Below are 20,063 nucleotides of genomic sequence, written 5' to 3' on the forward strand. Positions count from 1 at the left end.
CATCAATCTCGCGTATTTATTTTGCGAAATATTGAGTCTGGTATCCATTTAAAATTTATGGATTAAGAGAATATGAATTTGGAATCCCGACCCACACTTGTGTTTGTTGTCCTAAGCAAATTTTATTAGAAACTCGACGACAACAATATTGATGCAAAATTAAAACGGACCGATATAACTAGAACCGAACTGAGTACTCGTAATTAATCTGTTTCACTATCTACAACTGTGGAAATTTGTCTGGTCCCGAAAATACCTCCCATTGTAAGCGCAGTCCAAAAACATCAAAATTTATATTATTTTGATGGGTCTATTTGCATCTCATTTGGATTCAAATCCTAGAACTAAATAACCTATATGTTCTTTTGTGAAATGTTGGAGAAAGAAAAATCTAAATTTTTCTCTTATCTCCTCTACTCCTTATCCAGGCGGCCCATTATTTCCTAGAAGCTACGGACGTCATTTCTCCTTCATCCTCATCTCTTCCTCAAGCTCTAGCCGAACTCCCTCACGCCATCCTCTTTCCTGGTGTTCATCCCTGCGGCAACCACCACTTGGGCGCTCCTCTCCCTGCCCCTCCCATGGCGGCTCCCCCTGGATCCCTCCCTGCGTGGACCCTCTCCCGTGGATGGTGCCACCCCTTCCTGCAGCATGTCGTGCTCCCTCCCCTGGCGCCCTAGTCCCCAACGCCGGAAATGCCGCTGCTGCTCCACCAGCCGCTACTGCTCCTGAACGCCAGTGCCGACCACCATCTCCCATGGCGCAGGAGCTCCCCAATCTCCTCTTGCCAGGGCGCCGTCGCTGAGCTCGCCCTGCCCCAGCCATGGACGCCGTCGGGCCACCCGTCTCCTATCTCCCCTCGCCCTCATCCTCTGGCTGCTGCCCCTTCCTATTCCTGGTGGCTGAGTCTTCTTCCATGGATGTTGGCCGTGTTGCCCTCCCTGGTGCTCACCTCTGCCCCCTGCGTTGGATGGTCGGTTGCTCCTGCCCTAGGTTTGTCAAGCGCTAACTCTGCTCCATCTATCCCTGCTCGAATCTTGCTGATTGGCCCGGCGCAGATTATCCTCATGCCCGGCCGCGGTACAACAGCAACAGCCATGAAACCCCATCGTGTCACGCCCTCGACGTGTTCGACGGAATATCGCAGCACGTGCCGACCCGATCTGCAGCCCTGGTTGCGAGGACGTCGAACCCCGGTGAGCCCCTCGCTAGTAGCCCATTGTTTTCCGCATCCCTAGTGCTTGATAAAATGTTGAACCGTTGGGTGTCGTTAACCGCAGCTACCGTCGACGTTGTGCCTCGCGCTTCACCAATGCGATGAAATGTCTGAGCGAATAGACGACATGCGACCCGAGTTTGATTCTGCCAGGTTGTTTGATGTGTATTTTACTCATTGTGATTTAGTTGATGATGTGTTTGTATGTGCGAGGTGATGAGAAAAATAAAGGAGATGTGTCGTTCGATAATAAAGATTAAGTTAAAATGTAGTTTATGGTGTGAAGAGTGTGTTTGTATTATGAAACTAATTAGAGATATGCATGATGCTTGTAAGTGGATTATACGTAGAATACTTTGGTAAGGGTATTTCTCAAGTATAAATGATTTGGTTATTGTATATGAATTGAGTGATCAAGTTAATAATGTAAAAACAACGTTTAGTACTTATAGCGCTTTGCCGACAAGATTTATTGGTGGTTGGGTGAATTTCTAATGTATGGTGACATGAATGCCTTGTTGTATTATGTGGTTTTAGTTCTACTAAAGATAAAGTGTTCTAAATGTTAAAAGCATGATAAGTGTAGAAGTTAAATAAGATCTAAGTTAGAGTTCTTGCTGTTTGGACTGCATGTAATTTAGGAGTGGCTAGTTAAGTAAAGTAAACTGTGTTTTCTGTAGAAATGTTATATATAAAACTTGTAGATAATCTTTTTATCTTGCTTGTGTAAAAATTTCATGACCATAGGTTCAGTAGTTTAGGAGTTATGATTTTTCCAAGTCCAGTTTCAGAATCTGTCCAGATTCTGTACTGATTTCGAAAATGACCTTGTTTGTCCAAGTTAAACTGAGAATTAGCTCTTAGTAATTATAGGAGAATTGTAGTACTTTTCTTAAGCTTTCCAACAAATTTTGGATCACCCTTTTTGGTGATCTATAAATTAAGTTACAGCTGTTTGATTTAGTATCTCTGAATCTGTCCAAATCTGGACAGCAATGTTTGTTTGTATTAACTGACTTCGATACACATTGAATCACTTTGAGATGATTATAAATAAATTATAGACAATTCTATTATCTTTCTAAAAAGTCTAGGATCACCTGATTTGGATTTATGAAACTCCAGTTTTTGATTTTTGAAGTGAAGAGCCGAATTCTGTCCAAATCTGGACAGAATTAAAGTTTAGCACTGTTTGACCATTCAAACTGTTGAATCATGTTGTGATGATAATATAAGAGTTATAGAGGACTTTCTAAGCTTTCCAGAAAGTCCTAGTTTACTATTTTTGGATGCATATTTTGTGAGTTATGAATAAAACAATTAATCGTTGTGCTGCTGTCTACATGTTTTTGTGCATGTCTGAATCTAATAATTGAGAGCCAAGACCATAATTTAATGTGCTATTTTTAGTGCATTTGATCATGTTTTTATTCTGCAAACTTATAAGATTGTGGAGTTCTGATCAATTTTGTCAGGTTCTTTTTGTATGATAATGTGTATTTATTGGTTGCATTTGCAGACAGTGAGCTACATGGCTGAGCGCATTGTAGGTCAAGGTTCTTTTGGGATTGTCTTCCAGGTTATTTGCAATAACTTGTGACTGACTTTGATATGTACTATTATGTAGCTACCTGTGGTGTTGCTTTCCACGCGCTGCACATGTTTTAGATCTTCATATCTTGCGTGCTATAAATCACCTTTCTTAATCAGATGCCATTTCACCTGTTCATAGGCTAAGTGTTTGGAGACGGGTGAGACTGTTGCCATAAAGAAGGTTCTTCAGGATAAGCGTTACAAGAACCATGGGATTGTGATTAGTTACTTCATTGCAAAAAAAATTAGGAACAGTATTAATGTGTGGTAAGTTTATTCACTTTTTATTTTAGCAGACAATATGACATTCCATTTGGAGACAAGAATCTACAACAATTGTGAAGAAACAGTCCTTTAACAACAAGTTGCAATTAATATATTATGGTTTTTCTGCATGTACTCATTTGAAACAAGTACCAGTTCATTCCTGACAAGAATCTACAACAATTGTGAAGAAGCAGTCCTTTAACAACATGTTGCAATTATTATATTATGGTTTTTCTACATGTACTCATTCGAAACAAGTACCAGTTCATTCCTCAGCTAATCTTCTTGAACAGCTTATTTGGTTACATCTTCAAGTACCCATTGCTTGAAGCTTCATATCGATGGAGCTCGCATCTTCCATGCGTCTGCGGTGAGTAGTATGGTACATGCATGTGTTGTACTGTGATTTTATTTATATCTGCTTCTGATACTATCTGCAACAAAGTTAGTAAAACGACCAGTTAGACTGTATATTTCACTGTTCTGTCTTCGGAGATGAAAATTTTAAAGGGCTGACATCTGAATGATGAACCACAACCATATGTCTAAGCATGGAGCATACTAGCAGCTATTCTCACTTTTTAAACATCTGTCCAGAGCGTCCTAGCCTCTTATCAAAGCATCTTGTCCATTGTACCAGGCACTTGGAGTTCTTGTAGATAGACTCGTGAAAGCTGCTGATTCAGTTTTGGTATGTTTCGATTTGCTGGTCATTGTGCTCGATATACAACCTGCATATGTTTGGCTGTAGCTAACATATGACTGGTGATTATTTTCTCCGGAACTAGGTATGCCTATCGAAAGGGTTAGGCGCACCCGTCGGATCAGTGATTGTTGGTTCAAAGGCCTTCATTGACAAGGTCAGATCAATCGATTTCCAAGTTTAAACTGCAGAGATGCAACTTCATTGAAGGAAAAAACTGTAGAGATCAAGAAATAGTAGTAATCTGAACAAACCTTCAGGCCAGAATTCTCCGGAAGACCCTAGGCGGTGGAATAAGACAGGTGGGAGTTCTTTGTGCTGCTGCTCATGTTGTCGTTCGTGACACTGTGGGAAAGCTTGCGGATGACCACAAAAAGGCTAAAGCTTTGGCAGGTTTCGTACTTCCGTTTCCGAACCAAAATTCACTTTCATTTAGATAACCATAACTGACGATGTTTGCAAATTGGCTTGCTTGTCAACTTAACGTTAGTTCTGTTTGTGTATAGTTTGGGTATTGAAGCTTTTATGTCTTGTTGGGTTCATTTTCTTAGAGGGACTGAAGAAAATCGAGCAGATTACAGTGGACTCAGCTTCGGTCGAGACCAATATGGTTAGCCTGCTGTACAATTTAATTGATCATCGTACTTTCCCACTGTTAACTGTAATTAGGGTCTTATATGCACATATCAACTCTTTGTGAGGTATTCTTTGAGGTCATGGATCCAAGAATATCACCTGACAAACTGTGTCAAGTCTTGGAACAGCACAACGTGCTTGCAATGCCAGCCAATTTAACACATCATCTCTCATTGTTCTAGTTGAGCATGATGATCTTGGTAGTTGTGTGAGTTTGCTATTTTTCATTAGTAGATCTGTGTACCTTATCCTTGCTATATTGTCCATATATGCTGTGTGCATGAAATTCTTGCATTGAAAATGTCATGTGCTACAATCGTTAGGACTATTAATAGATGTTGCTCTGTCTATCTATCCATTTACATCGCTGGAAATTTCCATGCCCTTTCATAGTACGCCTGTGAAATGCTCGTTGTTTTTCTATTGGTTTGTGTGCAGTTCAAGCTCTGCAAGGTGAGGTCTGTTCTGTTTGGCCAGAAAGGCATCCCCTACCTGAACACCTACGATGGCTGCACCATGCGCTACCCTGACCCTCTCATCAAGGCCAACGACACCATCAAGATCGATCTGGAGACCAACAAGATCATGGACTTCATCAAGTTGTATTTGCTCTTTCATGGACTTTATCAAGTTATATACTTAGTTAGGCTCAATGTTAGCACAAACAGTTGATGAGCAAGTTTAAATTTAGAGTACACTTATGTATGAGTTATTTGACAATGCTTATTGATGAGATGTTGAATGTTATTTATCTATATTATATTAATTATAGTGTTATTAAATATATGTGTATGTATTTTTCTCTTTTAAATTATTATAATGTGGTAATTGAAGAATATACTGCCAAGTAAGTCGTTTCAAATCTTAATAAGACATTTCTCAAAACGTCTAATATCAGTCTCCTAAATAAGACGGTTTTTAAAACGTTCAATATCAGTCTTCTAAATAAGATGGTTTTTCTGTTGCGAGTGTGTATTATTATAGGATATTCTAATCAGTTTGATAAATACTTTGTGACTTATAATGTTCGTATTTTCGACAGTTTTTTAGAAGTGTCTTAAACAAAATCTAATGTAAGATGGTTTATTGGACAAAATGACTTAACAAATTCCTTTTTTAGACGGTTATAAATTAAAAAATGTCTTATTTAATATCTTTTAAGACGGTTTATAACCATCTTAAAAACGAAACATCTTTTGCGACTCCATCAAATTTGGACACTTCATAAGCGTCTTAATAACTAAAAATTAACCATCTCATATAACACGATTTGTAGTAGTGACTTTAAAAGGACTTCCTTCTGAAGTTGCAAAGAGAATGACATTTGAAGAGCAGTTAACTAGAGAAACTTGGCTAAAGGAAAATGCAACCCACCGGCACACCTTCTTGGTACCCCTCTAAAGGATCCCTACCCAAAATCTCGGGACAAGATTCCTTTAAGGGGGGAGGGCTGTAACACCCTAGGTGTTACCCAAGGCCCTAGCTCAATACAAGCACTCATGACCTGTCATCACATGTGTTTAAGTGGAGGAGAGGGAGCCCCAAAACCTTGGAAACCATGGATTAACTAAGAAAATTTAATGACAAAAGCTTTACCCAAACATTTTGAGCAATTGTCACCTTGGGCAAGAGAAGATTAAACCCTAGACCCCCTTAAAGCACTAAACCTCCAAGCAAGAGAGAGATTAGTGGGAAAGATAATCAAATGACAAATTCTTGTTTTTAACCTTTAACCAAAGTTTAAGTATACAAATGTATCTACAAAAACAGTGAGGGAAACATTACAAAAAGGCGATCAGAAGTAGAGAGCACACTAGAGCTCTCCAATTTTCTCTAAGTCAAAAATTAACCCTAATCTAAAGATCAGAAGTGTTCACCTAGTTAATTGTGCAAAACCACTTGGTCTGAATATCAAAAAGGAGCCAAACTACCTAAGGAACCCACTAGAAAATTTTGAACCCGAGCCAAAGTCGTTTGACATGATTTGACATCCCTTTTGTCTCGGGGTGAACAGTGTGACAACCCCAATTTGGTGTCCGCATATCTCGTGATCTAGGGCATATATTCCATTGGAACTCACATATAAGAGATAGCCATAGGTGCCAGGAAGAGGTCTGTGCAAGATTCATGGCAAGATTCGCACGCTTGCGATCTCTGCAGACGCTTGAACAAGGGCAAAAACAAACCTCCACGTGTTCGACGCGCCCTGGCATCGCCAGAGCACGCCTCGTCGCCCGACCCCGCGCGCACCGCGCCGCGCCTAGCCGAACTCGCGCCCCCACCCGCGCCCCCGCCCGCGCCCGCGCCTATAAAGCCAGCCAAGGCTTCGACCGTACGCCCCCGCTCGCACTCAACCTCGCCGGAGCGCCAGTTCACCGGCGATTGCTCTGCGCAAGGCGTGCCCGCGGCCACCCGAGACCCGACCACTGTAGACCGGCCAACCGAGCCATTCCCCGCCCCGTCTGACCCTCGAGAGAGCCTCCACGTGTCTCATTGAAGCTCCCAGAGCCACGAATCAAGCTCTGCCTCGCCGGAGACACCGGATCAGCGTCGTCGGACTTCACCAGATCGCCGGCGTACGTAGACCGAGCTCCACGATGAGTCCTTTCTCGATTCCTTGCACGGGTTGACTCCTTAGCACCCCATTAAGCTTCACATGCCCTTGGATTGAACTGTACCGCATGAGCAGGCCGGAGCACACACCGCCGACGAGCTCGACCGCATGCGCACGTCGCCCGACCGATTCCGACAATCACCGACGACGAGCCGTACCTCGACGTGACAGCAAGGACTTCCTGGAGCTAACCCCGCCCTTCGCCGGACCTCCTTCGCCGCCGGTAAGCCGCGCCGCCCTGTTTACTTCCGCGGTTACTGTTTAAAAGGGGGGAGGGACCTCGAGGAAGAAGGAAAAGAAGTCAGGGGGGGTTTTGAATGATCAGAGACTCAGGTGAATAGTTGCACAGGGGTATAAGTTAAAGAGTTGGTTTTGGAAAAACCCAGGGTCCTCGTTGTAAACTGGTTTTTCTGAAAACCTTTAAAACATTATTCATTTAAATACAAACAGAGCTTGTAAAATTCATAACTTCAGTTTTATTCAACCAAGTTTAGTCAAACCAATTTTGATAGGTTCTAAATAATGTGAACTACTTAGGAAAAATACAAAACCCCCTAAGTATTGCAGAAGGTTTTAAAGTTTTGAATTAAATAGTATTCTGGCCAAAAGCTAAATAAAAGAGGGAAAAATAGTTACACTATTAGAATGGGGTTAAGAAAAATCAGAGAAATACTTAACCACTCCCTAATCTATTTCAAAATAGTACACCCATCAGTACACCAAATTAAGGGAGGGTTTACCATTTAAACTCTTTTTAGCCCAAAGTTAAAGAAAATAGAAAAGGTAGTTTAAAATACGAACCAGGGGGCAACCATATTTTTGATAGTTCACTTATTCAACATAGTTCACTGGAAAATTTTGTTAGACCCTTTATTAGTACAAAAGAAATGTGTTATCTTTTATTTTATGGAAACAATGAAAACTTAGAAAAACCTTAGAAAAATAATCATGAGGAGAAACCACCCCAAACCTTGGGATAACTCATAAAATGTTATTAAGAATCTAGGAAAAATGTAAGTTCTGTTGTTTGACATTTTTCAAATAGCAAGTTAGTTATAAGTACCTTTTGGCATTAAACTTTAGAAAAATTACAACTAAATATCCAATAGGCCTTCTTCTGTGATTTTTAACATAAAGACCTATTATTCCCTAGGAAACTTGGAAAAATAAATGTTGAACCAGAAACCCCACAGAAACTAGAGCTATAGTGTAAAGTGCCATTTTTCCCTTACTTTTGTTAATTTTGCACAAGTAGTATCTGAATTAATTTCAACCTCAAACATCTAGAATAACCCACAGAAGTAATTGTTTACCCACTGTAATTTTTATAACATTTTTGGAAAATGTTAACTGACCATGATAGTTCAAAAAGGCTTAATAAGAAGCACAATAGAAAGAAAAAGAGAATTTTGGGAGAAATAGATAATGTACAACCAAAACTTTCCAAGGAGCAAATGGAACATAAAAATATATTTAAAGAGTGTAATTTCATTCAAAATCTCAAAGATGAAAGTACAAAACCCTTAAGTTTACCCAAAAGAAACCCTAGAGTCCCATTAAACTTAGTGCTATTTTACTGTGCCTAGCCTTTACAAATTACCATGTCATTAATATGCATCTATCTTATTCATTGCATTCGATAGACTGTAATCTCACTGACGGGGAGTACATCCTCATTCCGGAGCAAGGAGTTGCTCAGGAGGTAGTCCAGGAGCCAGCACCAGAGTCTACCATCGAGGATCTACCTGCCCCAGCTTTGGAAGGCAAGCCCCGATTTTATGCATAACCTACTTATTATGCTATTTTACTACACTTATTGTTTGTAGGTTTGAAATGTGCACATAAGTGTAGGAGTTGTTTGGAACCTTAGTTGTATGAACTCAGGTTTTTCCCTTGTGATGGATACTAGTATGCTAGGTCGAGTAGCTGCTTGCTAACTAGGGATCTCGGTAGAAGTCGAGTGATTTTTCTAGCACTCGCGCGAGGTCAGGAATTGGTTGTATCCATTCTCATATCGTATTGATGATGGTCTGTGGACAACGATCCATGGGGATTGGTTGTCTACGAGACGGAAATTGGAATAAGGATTAAGGTGTGGTACCGTGTGTCAAGCATTGAACGTACTAAGCACATGCCGAGAAATATGGTAAATCGGTAAGCCTAGTACCTGAGTGAACCTGGCAGCAGACTTTGCCCCTCACGCGACCTGAGACGTGGTCTCCCATTCTGGTCATGGTGGGTACAAGTGTGGTCACTGCACGACGACAGTTGGGATCAGTGAGGCATTGTACACCAAGGCGGTGAGCCCTGATCTGTTGACGGGGAATCGATTGGGACGGTTGATGTGTGTGGGGACGGAGTGCCTCGCCACGTCGTGTGTTTAGGTTTACCTTGCAAGGATAAAAAAACTCGATTCGAATCGTCTGCTTCTCACAGCTAATGAGACTACTTGATCCATGCTGCTACATTGAGTAACAAGTGGAAATGTGTTGACTTGGCAAAAGATGTTGATTGCTAAATGTTTGATACCATGTATGATTAGCTAAGTACACATTTAGTCTTAAGAGAGTCACACTAAAACTTGAAAAGCTAAACTTGATTTTAGACTCAGCTAGTGATTTTTGGCAAACCAAACCCCTCAGCCAAACAGCTGCATGTCTAGAGGTAGAGGAGTAGACTCCTCACACCGGGTAAGTCTAGCTGAGTATTAGTATACTCAGCCTTGCTTGTGGCATAATTTTACAGGTTCTCTGGAGGACATGGTTGCTGGAGTAACTTGGCCGTCCATCTTGCCACCGGGTTGGACAGTCGAGTGGGACCCTACCTCGGCAGAGGAGGAGCATGAGGAGTGATGGGCCAGGCTTCCCCATCTCTCTGTTTATTTACCGTTAGTTATATTTCGCTGCAATCCGAACAATGATCATGACTTTTGATAAACTCCAATGATGTTGTAATAAATTAAGTACTCCTTAATGTATGTTTTTATGATTTATTGTATTTGCTCTGTGCCTCACCTTCGAGTGAGTATGTGGTACTTGATCCTGTTAGTGGCCTCGTCGGACTAGATCCGAGGGATTGACGTTTTATTCCTATTTAAGTGTGGTCTAGCCTTTAAGGTGGGACTTAGGCACTTAAGTTGGAATAATTCGGGCGGCTCCGCCACAATTCCCGACACACGTGGGCATCGCCGCCCTTCTTCTTGTAGTATCTCTTCTTTTCCTTCCTCTTTCCCTTCTTGTCGTCGCCCCTGTCACTATCACTAGATAATGGACATTTAGCAATAAAATGACCAGGCTTACCACACTTGTAGCAAACTTTCTTGGAGTGGGGCTTGTAATTTTTTCCCCTCCTTTGCTTGAGGATTTGGCGAAAGATTTTGATGATTAGCGCCATCTCCTCGTTGTCGAGCATGGAGGCGTCGATGGGGAGCCTACTTGACGTAGACTCTTCTTTTTTCTCCTCCGTCGCTTTGAATGCGACGGGTTGCACCTCGGGTGTGGAGGTGGCACCTTGCTCGATGATTTGTTTGGACCCTTTGATCATCAACTCAAAGCTCACAAAATTTCCTATAACCTCCTCGGGAGACATTAGCTTATATCTAGGATCACCACGGATTAATTGAACTTGTGTAGGATTAAGAAAAACGAGTGATCTTAGAATAACCTTGACCATTTCATGGTCATCCCATTTTGTGCTCCCGAGGTTGCGCACTTGATTCACCAAGGTCTTGAGCCGGTTGTACATGGCTTGTGGCTCCTCCCCTTGGTTGAGCATGAATCGACTGAGCTCTCCCTCGATCGTTTCCCGCTTGGTGATCTTGGTCACCTCATCTCCTTCGTGCGCGGTTTTGAGCACGTCCCAAATCTCTTTGGCACTCTTCAACCCTTGCACCTTATTATACTCCTCTCGACTTAGAGAGGCGAGGAGTATAGTAGTGGCTTGGGAGTTGAAGTGCCGGATTTGGGCTACCTCGTCCGAGTCATAGCCTTCATCCCCCACGGATGGTTCCTGCGCTCCAAACTCAACAATATCCCAAATGCTAGAGTGGAGTGAGGTTAGATGGTGCCTCATTTTATCACTCCACATACAATAATCTTCACCGTCAAAAACCGGTGGTTTGCCTAGTGGAACGGAAAGTAAAGGAGTGTGTTTGGAAATGCGAGGATAGTGTAAGGGGATCTTACTAAACTTATTGCGCTCATGGCGCTTAGAAGTGACGGACGGCGTGTCGGAGTGGAGGTGGAGGGCAACGAAGAATCGGTCTCGTAGTAGACCACTTTCTTCATTTTCTTCTTCTTGTTGCCACACCAGTGCGACTTGACGCGGGGAGGTGATTCCTCCCTCTTCTTGTTGTCGGATTCCTTTGATGGAGCCTTCCCGTGGCTTGTGGTGGGCTTCTCGCCGATCACCATCTCCCTCTTCGTGTGATCTCCCGAAATCACTTCGAACGGTTAGGTTCTAATGGAGTACCGGGCTCTGATACCAATTGAAAGTCGCCTAGAGGGGGGGTGAATAGGCAAATCTGAAATTTATAAACTTTAAGCACAACTACAAGTCGGGGTTAGCGTTAGAAATAAAGTCAAGTCCGAAAGAGAGGGCGAAAACAAATCAACCAAAGAAATAGAGCGGATGACACAGTGATTTGTTTTACCGAGGTTCGGTTCTTGCAAACCTACTCCCCGTTGAGGTGGTCACAAAGATCGGGTCTCTTTCAACCCTTTCCCTCTCACAAACGATCACCTAGACCGAGTGAGCTTTTCTCCTCAATCAAATGGGTCACTTAGACCCCACAAGGACCACCACACAATTGGGTGGCGTTTGGTTCACATATTGGTAACGTAATGGGTAACCGATAACGTTAAATAATGTTTGTTTAAGTCCAACCGTAATCGATATCATACTACAAATTGATACCGCCCTATTAAAATTTGTTACCGCCGGTATTCAAGTGTGGATCATTACCATTACTGTTTACGTTACATTTCACGAACCAAACGGCACCTTGGTGTCTCTTGCTTTGATTATAAGTATCTTAAGAACAAGAATGGGGAAGAAGAAAAGCAATCCAAGAACAAGAGCTCAAAGAACACGAGTAAAAACTCTCTCTTTAGTCACTATTTGCTTGGAGTGGAAATGGGAGTTGGAGAGGCTTTGATTCTATTGAATTTGTGTCTTGTATTGATTGCACTAGCTCTTGTATTGAATGTGAAGTCTGAAAACTTGGATGCCTTGAAGTGTGGTGGTTGGGGGTATTTATAGCCCCACCCACCAAAATGGCCGTTGGGGAGGCTGTCTATCGATGGATGCACCGGACAGTCCGGTGCGCCACCTGACACTGTCCTGTGCGCCAGCCACGTCACCCAACTGTTAGGGTTCGACCGTTGGAGCTCTGACAGCATGGGCCACCGGACAGTCCGGTGCGCCTTCTGGTGCCTACTCTGACTCTGCGCGAACTGTCTGCGCACTGTAGCTCACTGTTCACCTTTTGTAGACGACCGTTGGCGTTGTAGCTGTTGCTCCGCATGGCACACCGGACAGTCCGGTGAATTATAGCGGAGTGGCTTTTCCAGAAACCCGAAGGTGGTGAGTTCGAATTGATCCACCCTGGTGCACCGGACACTGTCCGGTGGCCAGACCAGGGCAGCCTTCGGTTTCTTTTGCTCGTTTCTTTTTGAACCCTATCTTGGACTTTTTATTGGTTTGTGTTGAACCTTTGGCACCTGTAGAACTTATAATCTAGAGCAAACTAGTTAGTCCAATTGTTTGTGTTGGGCAATTCAACCACCAAAATCATTTTGGAAAAGGTTTGAGCCTATTTCCCTTTCAATCTCCCCCTTTTTGGTGATTGATGCCAACACAAACCAAAGCAAATATATAAGTGCAGAATTGAACTAGTTTGCATAAGGTAAGTGCAAGGGTTGCTTGGAATTAAACCAATTTAAACTTTCATAAGATATGCTTGGATTGCTTTCTTCTTATTTAACATTTTGGACCACGCTTGCACCACTTGTTTTGTCTTTGCAAATTCTTTTGGAAATTCTTTTCAAAGTCTATTTGCAAATAGTCAGAGGTAAATGAATAAGATTTTGATAAGCATTTTTAAGATTTGAAATTTTCTCCCCCTGTTACAAATGCTTTTCCTTTGACTAAACAAAACTCCCCCTAAATGAAATTCTCCTCTTAGTGTTCAAGAGGGTTTTGCAAAAAGAAAGAAGATCAAATATTTTAGATACTAATTTTGAAAAACTCCTCCTTAAAATATAGATACCAAATTCGATAGAAGTTCTTAGAGGAATACTAATTTCAAAGATACCAATTGAAAACAACTTTGTTTCGAAAAATTTGAAATTGGCGTGGTGGTGCGGTCCTTTTGCTTTGGGCTAATACTCTCTCCCCCTTTGGCATTAATCGCCAAAAATGGAGTCTTTAGAGCCCTTTTTAAATTCTCTACCCCTTTGGCAAACAATATATGAGTGAAGGATTATACCAATGTGGAGAGCGAAGCGGAGTGACAGTGAAGGGTAAATAATGCCGGTAGAGTGCAGTGGAAGCCTTGTCTTCGCCGAATACTCCATTTCCCTTTCAATCTATGACTTAGCATGAGATACACTTAAAAAACACATTAGTCATAGCAAATGAAAGAGATATGATCAAAGGTATGTAAATGAGCTATGTGTGCAAAGTATCAATCAAAATTTCGAGAATCAAGAATGTTTAGCTCATTCCTAAGTTTGGTAAAGGTTTTCTCATCTAATGGCTTGGTAAAGATATCGGCTAATTGTTCTTTGGTGCTAACATAAGCAATCTCGATATCCCCCCTTTGTTGGTGATCCCTCAAAAAGTGATACCGAATGGCTATGTGCTTAGTGCGGCTATGCTCAACGAGATTATCCGCCATGCGGATTGCACTCTCATTATCACATAGGAGAGGGACTTTGGTTAATTTGTAACCATAGTCCCTAAGGGTTTGCCTCATCCAAAGCAATTGCGCGCAACAATGGCCTGCGGAAATGTACTCGGCTTCGGCGGTAGAAAGAGCTACTGAGTTTTGTTTCTTTGAAGCCCAGGACACCAGTGATCTTCCCAAGAACTGACAAGTCCCTGATGTGCTCTTTCTATCAATTTTACACCCTGCCCAATCAGCATCTGAATAACCTATTAAATCAAAAGTGGATCCCTTGGGGTACCAAAGACCAAACTTAGGTGTATGAACTAAATATCTCAAGATTCTTTTCACGGCCCTAAGATGAACTTCCTTAGGATCGGCTTGGAATCTTGCACACATGCATACGGAAAGCATAATATCCGGTCGAGATGCACATAAATAGAGTAAAGATCCTATCATCGACCGGTATACCTTTTGATCTACGGATTTACCTCCTGTGTCGAGGTCGAGATGCCCATTGGTTCCCACGGGTGTCTTGATGGGCTTGGCATCCTTCATTCCAAACTTGGTGAGTATGTCTTGAATATACTTGGTTTGGCTGATGAAGGTGCCCTCTTGGAGTTGGTTGACTTGAAATCCTAAGAAATACTTCAACTCCCCAACAAAGACATCTCGAATTTTTGAATCATAATCCTACTAAAATCTTCACAAGTAGATTTGTTAGTAGACCCAAATATGATATCATCAACATAAATTTGGCATACAAACAAATCATTTGCAATGGTTTTAGTAAAGAGAGTAGGATCGGCTTTGCCGACTTTGAAGCCATTAGCGATAAGGAAATCTCTTAGGCATTCATACCATGCTCTTGGGGCTTGCTTGAGCCCATAAAGCGCCTTAGAGAGTTTATACACATGTTTAGGGTACTCACTATCTTCAAAGCCGGGAGGTTGCTCAACATAGGCACAATTGGGTGGCGTTTGGTTCACATATTGGTATCGTAATGGGTAACCAATAACGTTAAATAATGTTTGTTACCGTAATTGATATCATACTACAAATTGATACCGCCCTATTAAAATTTGTTACCACCGGTATTCAAGTGTGGATCATTACCATTACCGTTTACATTACATTTCGCGAACCAAACGGCACCTTGGTGTCTCTTGCTTTGATTACAAGTGTCTTAAGAACAAGAATGGGGAAGAAGAAAAGTGATCCAAGAACAAGAGCTCAAAGAACACGAGCAAAAACTCTCTCTCTAGTCACTATTTGCTTGGAGTGGAAATGGGACATGGAGAGGCTTTGATTTTATCGAATTTGTGTCTTGTATTGATTGCACTAGCTCTTGTATTGAATGTGAAGTTTGAAAACTTGGATGCCTTGAAGTGTGGTGGTTGGGGGGTATTTATAGCCCCACCCACCAAAATGGCCGTTGGGGAGGCTGTCTGTCGATGGGCGCACCGGACAGTCCGGTGCGCCAGCCACATCACCCAACCGTTAGGGTTCAACCATTGGAGCTTTGACAGCCTGGGCCACCGGACAGTCTGGTGCGCCTTCTGGCACCTGCTCTGACTCTGCGCGAACTGTCCGCGCACTATAGCTCACTGTTCACCTTTTGCAGACGACCGTTGGCGCTGTAGCCGTTGCTCCGCATGGCACACCGGACAGTCCGGTGAATTATAGCGGAGTGGCTTTTCCAGAAACCCGAAGGTGGCGAGTTCGAGTTGATCCACCCTGGTGCACCGGACACTGTCCGGTGGCACACCGGACAGTCCGGTGCGCCAGACCAGGGCAGCCTTCGGTTTCTTTTGCTCCTTTCTTTTTGAACCCTATCTTGGACTTTTTATTGGTTTGTGTTGAACCTTTGGCACCTGTAGAACTTATAATCTAGAGCAAACTAGTTAGTCCAATTGTTTGTGTTGGGCAATTCAACCACCAAAATTATTTAGGAAAAGGTTTGAGCCTATTTCCCTTTCGGAAGGTGTTTTTCGCCTTCGGCTCAAAAAATACAAGTTTCGTCCACATCAAAGCAATTCATACACAGATGAAAAGGTAATAATATATTACAAGGTATGGACAAGTTTACAAAGTTGTGTTTGATTCCTAAATTACAATATCTTTTACAAAGGTAATTCAAAATTTCTCTAGAGCTTTTTGCAGCAGCTTCATCAGTACCTGTTAAGTTTTGAATCATTGATCTTCGGCTTCGTCATCCTGTGCATAACAAAGCGGTATAAGGTAAATAAAAATCTCAGGAAAAGGTAAGCAACAGGTACAAGTTTAGTACCGGCTTGAGATAACTTCGAGCTTCATCACCAGCTAAATTCCGCCCACCCTTCGTCCAAATTTGAGTTATGAATCTATTTCCAATGCTTCGGGCCAGACTAGGGATGTCAGTTAAATCCACTGGTGACAGGCTGAAGTTTGGCATGTTCACGGTCTTCCCATGCGTGCAACCAGTCTTCATGAAAGCAACAGCTGTGCCGCGAGAAGCTAGCAAGGCACAGAAGTCACCGTGCCCAGCTATAACTTCGTCAAGTGCATCAACTTCGCCCTCGGTATGTTCAAAGGTGCCTGACAGGTCTTCAACCGAAGGTTCAAATTTTTCAGAACTGGCTCCAACTGAGTTGAAGACCTGCTTCAGTCGTTGCACGCACTGGTTGCCGAAGTTTAGGCATTTGTCTTGAAGCTCTTTCAAGGATTTTTGTAAATTCGAACTTTTTTCGACTTCGGCTTTAAGCTTCGTATCGAAATTCTTCTTTTCTTGCTCGAAGCTTTCTGATTTCAGGAGGAGTTCACTGTTTAATCTGGTAATTTTGGCTTGGGCTTCTACCAGTGAACCCTCCATTATTTGAAGAACAAAATCTCTCTTTTCAAGAGCAGCTTCATTGATCTTTGATTTTCCTCTCTAAGCCTTCAATTATAACCTCATTTTTCTTATCTTCGAGATCATGTTGCATCCTTAAGGCTTTACTTAGTAGCATACTCTGTGTAAAGCAACCTTCAACAGAAATCACCTTCATCGTAAAAACAGTAAAAAGCTGAGGGAAAAATTTTACCATGAAATTAGAATAGAAAAGTTGTCGACGATATGCTGTCGTCGATAGCGACTGATGTCAGCTTCAAGCTTTGGGAAACCAACACTCTTCGACAGAGTGCTGATAACCTTCGCGCCAGTTCAATCTCGAATACATCCTAAGCTTTCTTCGTTAATACCGCCAAAGAGCATCGCTCCTGGCTGGTAGCCACAGGATATAGCATATTCCTGCAGCTCCTCTTTCTCAGTCTTAGATAACTCTTGACCAATTATATTTTGAAAATTGAAGCATTTTTCCTCTGAAATATCTTTGGCGATCTCCTTCCCTTTTTCAGGCACTATGGCCAGGGTTTCTTCGGCAGCTGCAGCAGCTTCTTCCGTGGCCATATCCAAGAGCATTTTATCAATATCTGATAATGTGCTCTTCAGATTAGTTTCTTCGGCAGTTGTAGCTTTAGCAGTAGAAGCTTTGATTGTAGCACCTTCAGAAGAAGCAACAACTTCGGCAGCTGCTGTTGTTTTTGATGCTGAGGCTGGTGGTGGCGTTTCCTCAATAGCTTGCATTATAGTAATAATCCTCCCCCTTTTTGGCCCAGCAGACTTCTTGGTTGCCGAAGGCTCCTCCTTCTTCTGTAAAAGCTTCGTCAGTTGTGGCCCCAGTGGACTTAGCTTGATAGGTAAGGATTCAGTCATTACCTTCAGAATTTCTTCTACATTAGCAGCAGTAGGTGTTGAGGGAGTTTCTTCCTCTATCTCAGCTGTTTTTGGCTTCGGAGCTGCAGCTTTTCTCTTCTTCGAAGCAGCCACCTTCGGCTCAGGACTGGATTGTCTCTTTTTCAGAGCTTCTTCATCTTCTTTAACCATCCTAGCAGCTTGTCTGCTCAGAACGCTAACAATCCTCTTTCTTTTTTGCCCTTCGGCACCCTTGTTCAATCGCTCATAGTAAGGGTATTCAAAGTCCAAGGCATCCATCACCCGATTCAACCTTCGTTTTGGTCGGGTGCCGATGGCTGCAGTCATCAGCTGATCTTTTTTAGTGTAATTTCCCAAAATTTCGTTGCACATAGTTTCTATCATTTATAACCATTCTTGACATGGCCCTTTGAATTGTTTTTCAAATTTGAAGCAATAAGGCAGTCGAACAAGTTCATTCTTTTCCTTTGTCCCCTTCAGCTTCGACATATTCCACTCACTCAATCTCGGGAACACCTTGTTAGCTAGGTACTCTTGCACCAAATCTCTAGTGCTGATCTGTTCAACCACTACCCTGAATTTTGCCACAGCTTGTTGGCATGGTGACCCCGACGACATGCGGCACAAGGGCCTAGTCAGTCCGAAGCTTAAACTCAGTGGGCTCAGGACCATCGTCTTTAACTTCTCCCTCTTCTTCTCATCGGCCTTGATATAGAACCATTCACTTTTCCAGCTGGTTGGCCACTTGGTGTGATAGCTAAGCACCGGGGCCTTCATATCCTTGCGGTATGCGAAGTTGTAATAGCCAAAGTTTTCATGCAGCCCGTCTTCTCTGGCCTTCGTCTGGTAATACAGCTCATGCACTCGGCAGAAAGCTTCGGCATTCGGGTCCATTTCTTGGCTTCGAAGAGCCCAGATGAAGACACTAAACCTAACGATAGCGTTAGGGATCAACTGATGAAGATAGATCTCATAATTATCCAAAACTTCCCCAATCATCTCGTTCAAGGGAAATCGCAACCCCGCTATGAAAAAGCTCTTAAAAACTACTTCTTCATCATTTTTCGGCTCGGGTGGTTTCTTCGCCGGCAAAACTAAGAAGCTTCTTCTCTGTCTCCCTGAAGTAACCAAGCTTCATCATCATAGGCACATCGGCCTCAGAAATAGTAGATTTTCCAAAGTCCAAGTGGCTGGGTTTTGCTGGGATGAGAGTGTTATAGTCTTCCTCTTCTTCATCAACATCGATGTCATCATGTTCAGCTTTAGCAGCAGGTGCACCTTCATCAGTAGCTCCCTCTGTCACAACCAGTCCCGATTATCTCATCACATTAGAGATCGGGGCAGTCTCGGTGGCTTCGGCCTCCTCTCCATCATGGGTCACCCTCGCAGTTGAACATACTCTAGCCATCTGATGTTGAATCTCTTGCAGTTCTTACGAAGTTGATGATTTTTACAGTTTTGACGAATCTCCCTCTTAAGCCGAAGCTAAATCAAAACGATGCTTTGCTCGAGAATGCAATGAAAAAGCTTCGGCTATGGTTAAATTTTTCAGCAGCACAACAGTGTAATGGCAATGAATGTTGTGGTAACTTCACACCTACTCGTCTGTTTATATAGTGTTGCAGGTGTGAAGGTGAATCGTCAAGCTGCCTGCACCCGCTGAATAGTTACCCGCACCCACTGAACGGTGGACCACTCGGCGCGTGGGAGGTACGAGGCGTGTATCCGCCGAATGGTGGGCCACATTGCGCTCGGAATATTTTAATCGTTTCTCGGCAACGAGCTCAAGGAAGGTGTTTTTCGGACCTTCGGCAATCCAAAGCCTTGGAGATTTTTTCACGAATCAAGCTCGTTACAAAAAACGATCTAGCACCGCGAAGGGGCTACTATTGGGGGTCTGCTTCATCGCCGAAGGTCCTGCAAGAAGAAACACCTTCAGAAGATCAGCACAAAAATAACGTCGAAGCTACCTTCCAGGGAACTTTGGCATAACGACACGCCTTGAGACGAAGGCTTGCACCGACTTAAAGATGAAAAGACAGATCGGCCCATGATAATTTTTGTCATGATTGTAATTGGTTGTAAAGGGTATAAATGTAGTTTCACATAGGCTGCTCCATGTGTCTATAAATAGATGAACAGTACCCACGTACTGTTCACGCTGACTGGAATTCACTTGTGCATCACGCTTGTACCTTTGCCTTCTGTCAAGCCGAAGGTACAAATGTAATTCAATATTGTTCTTACTCATTCATAATCATATAATAAAATATATATTATGATGTCATATGATTATCCATGTTATTTTTCATGTTTCATATGCTTCGTCTTTCATTGGTTTATGTTGTGGTGATGAAGGTATGTCCTTCACAACCTTCGTCCGAAGATAGTTATATCCTTAGGGAAATAATGCTT

General features: G+C 42.6%; 2 protein-coding genes across 2 annotated transcripts; both read left to right on the forward strand.

Moving 5' to 3' along the window:
- Window positions 1-695: 695 nt before the first annotated feature.
- Window positions 696-1,321, forward strand: LOC111589232 (uncharacterized). Its single transcript, XM_023302145.1, has 3 exons — window positions 696-993; window positions 1,059-1,196; window positions 1,281-1,321. The coding sequence occupies exons 1-3, from the start codon at window positions 696-698 to the stop codon at window positions 1,319-1,321; spliced, it is 477 nt and encodes a 158-aa protein (XP_023157913.1).
- Window positions 1,322-3,069: 1,748 nt separating this feature from the next.
- LOC103652122 (probable low-specificity L-threonine aldolase 2) lies at window positions 3,070-4,621 on the forward strand. Its single transcript, XM_020550837.1, has 7 exons — window positions 3,070-3,076; window positions 3,370-3,446; window positions 3,717-3,767; window positions 3,865-3,936; window positions 4,040-4,172; window positions 4,331-4,389; window positions 4,481-4,621. The coding sequence occupies exons 1-7, from the start codon at window positions 3,070-3,072 to the stop codon at window positions 4,595-4,597; spliced, it is 516 nt and encodes a 171-aa protein (XP_020406426.1). The 3' UTR covers window positions 4,598-4,621.
- The last annotated feature ends 15,442 nt before the right edge of the window (window positions 4,622-20,063 follow it).

Source organism: Zea mays, chromosome 3 (assembly GCF_902167145.1).
Source record: "Zea mays cultivar B73 chromosome 3, Zm-B73-REFERENCE-NAM-5.0, whole genome shotgun sequence".
NCBI lineage: Eukaryota > Viridiplantae > Streptophyta > Magnoliopsida > Poales > Poaceae > Zea > Zea mays.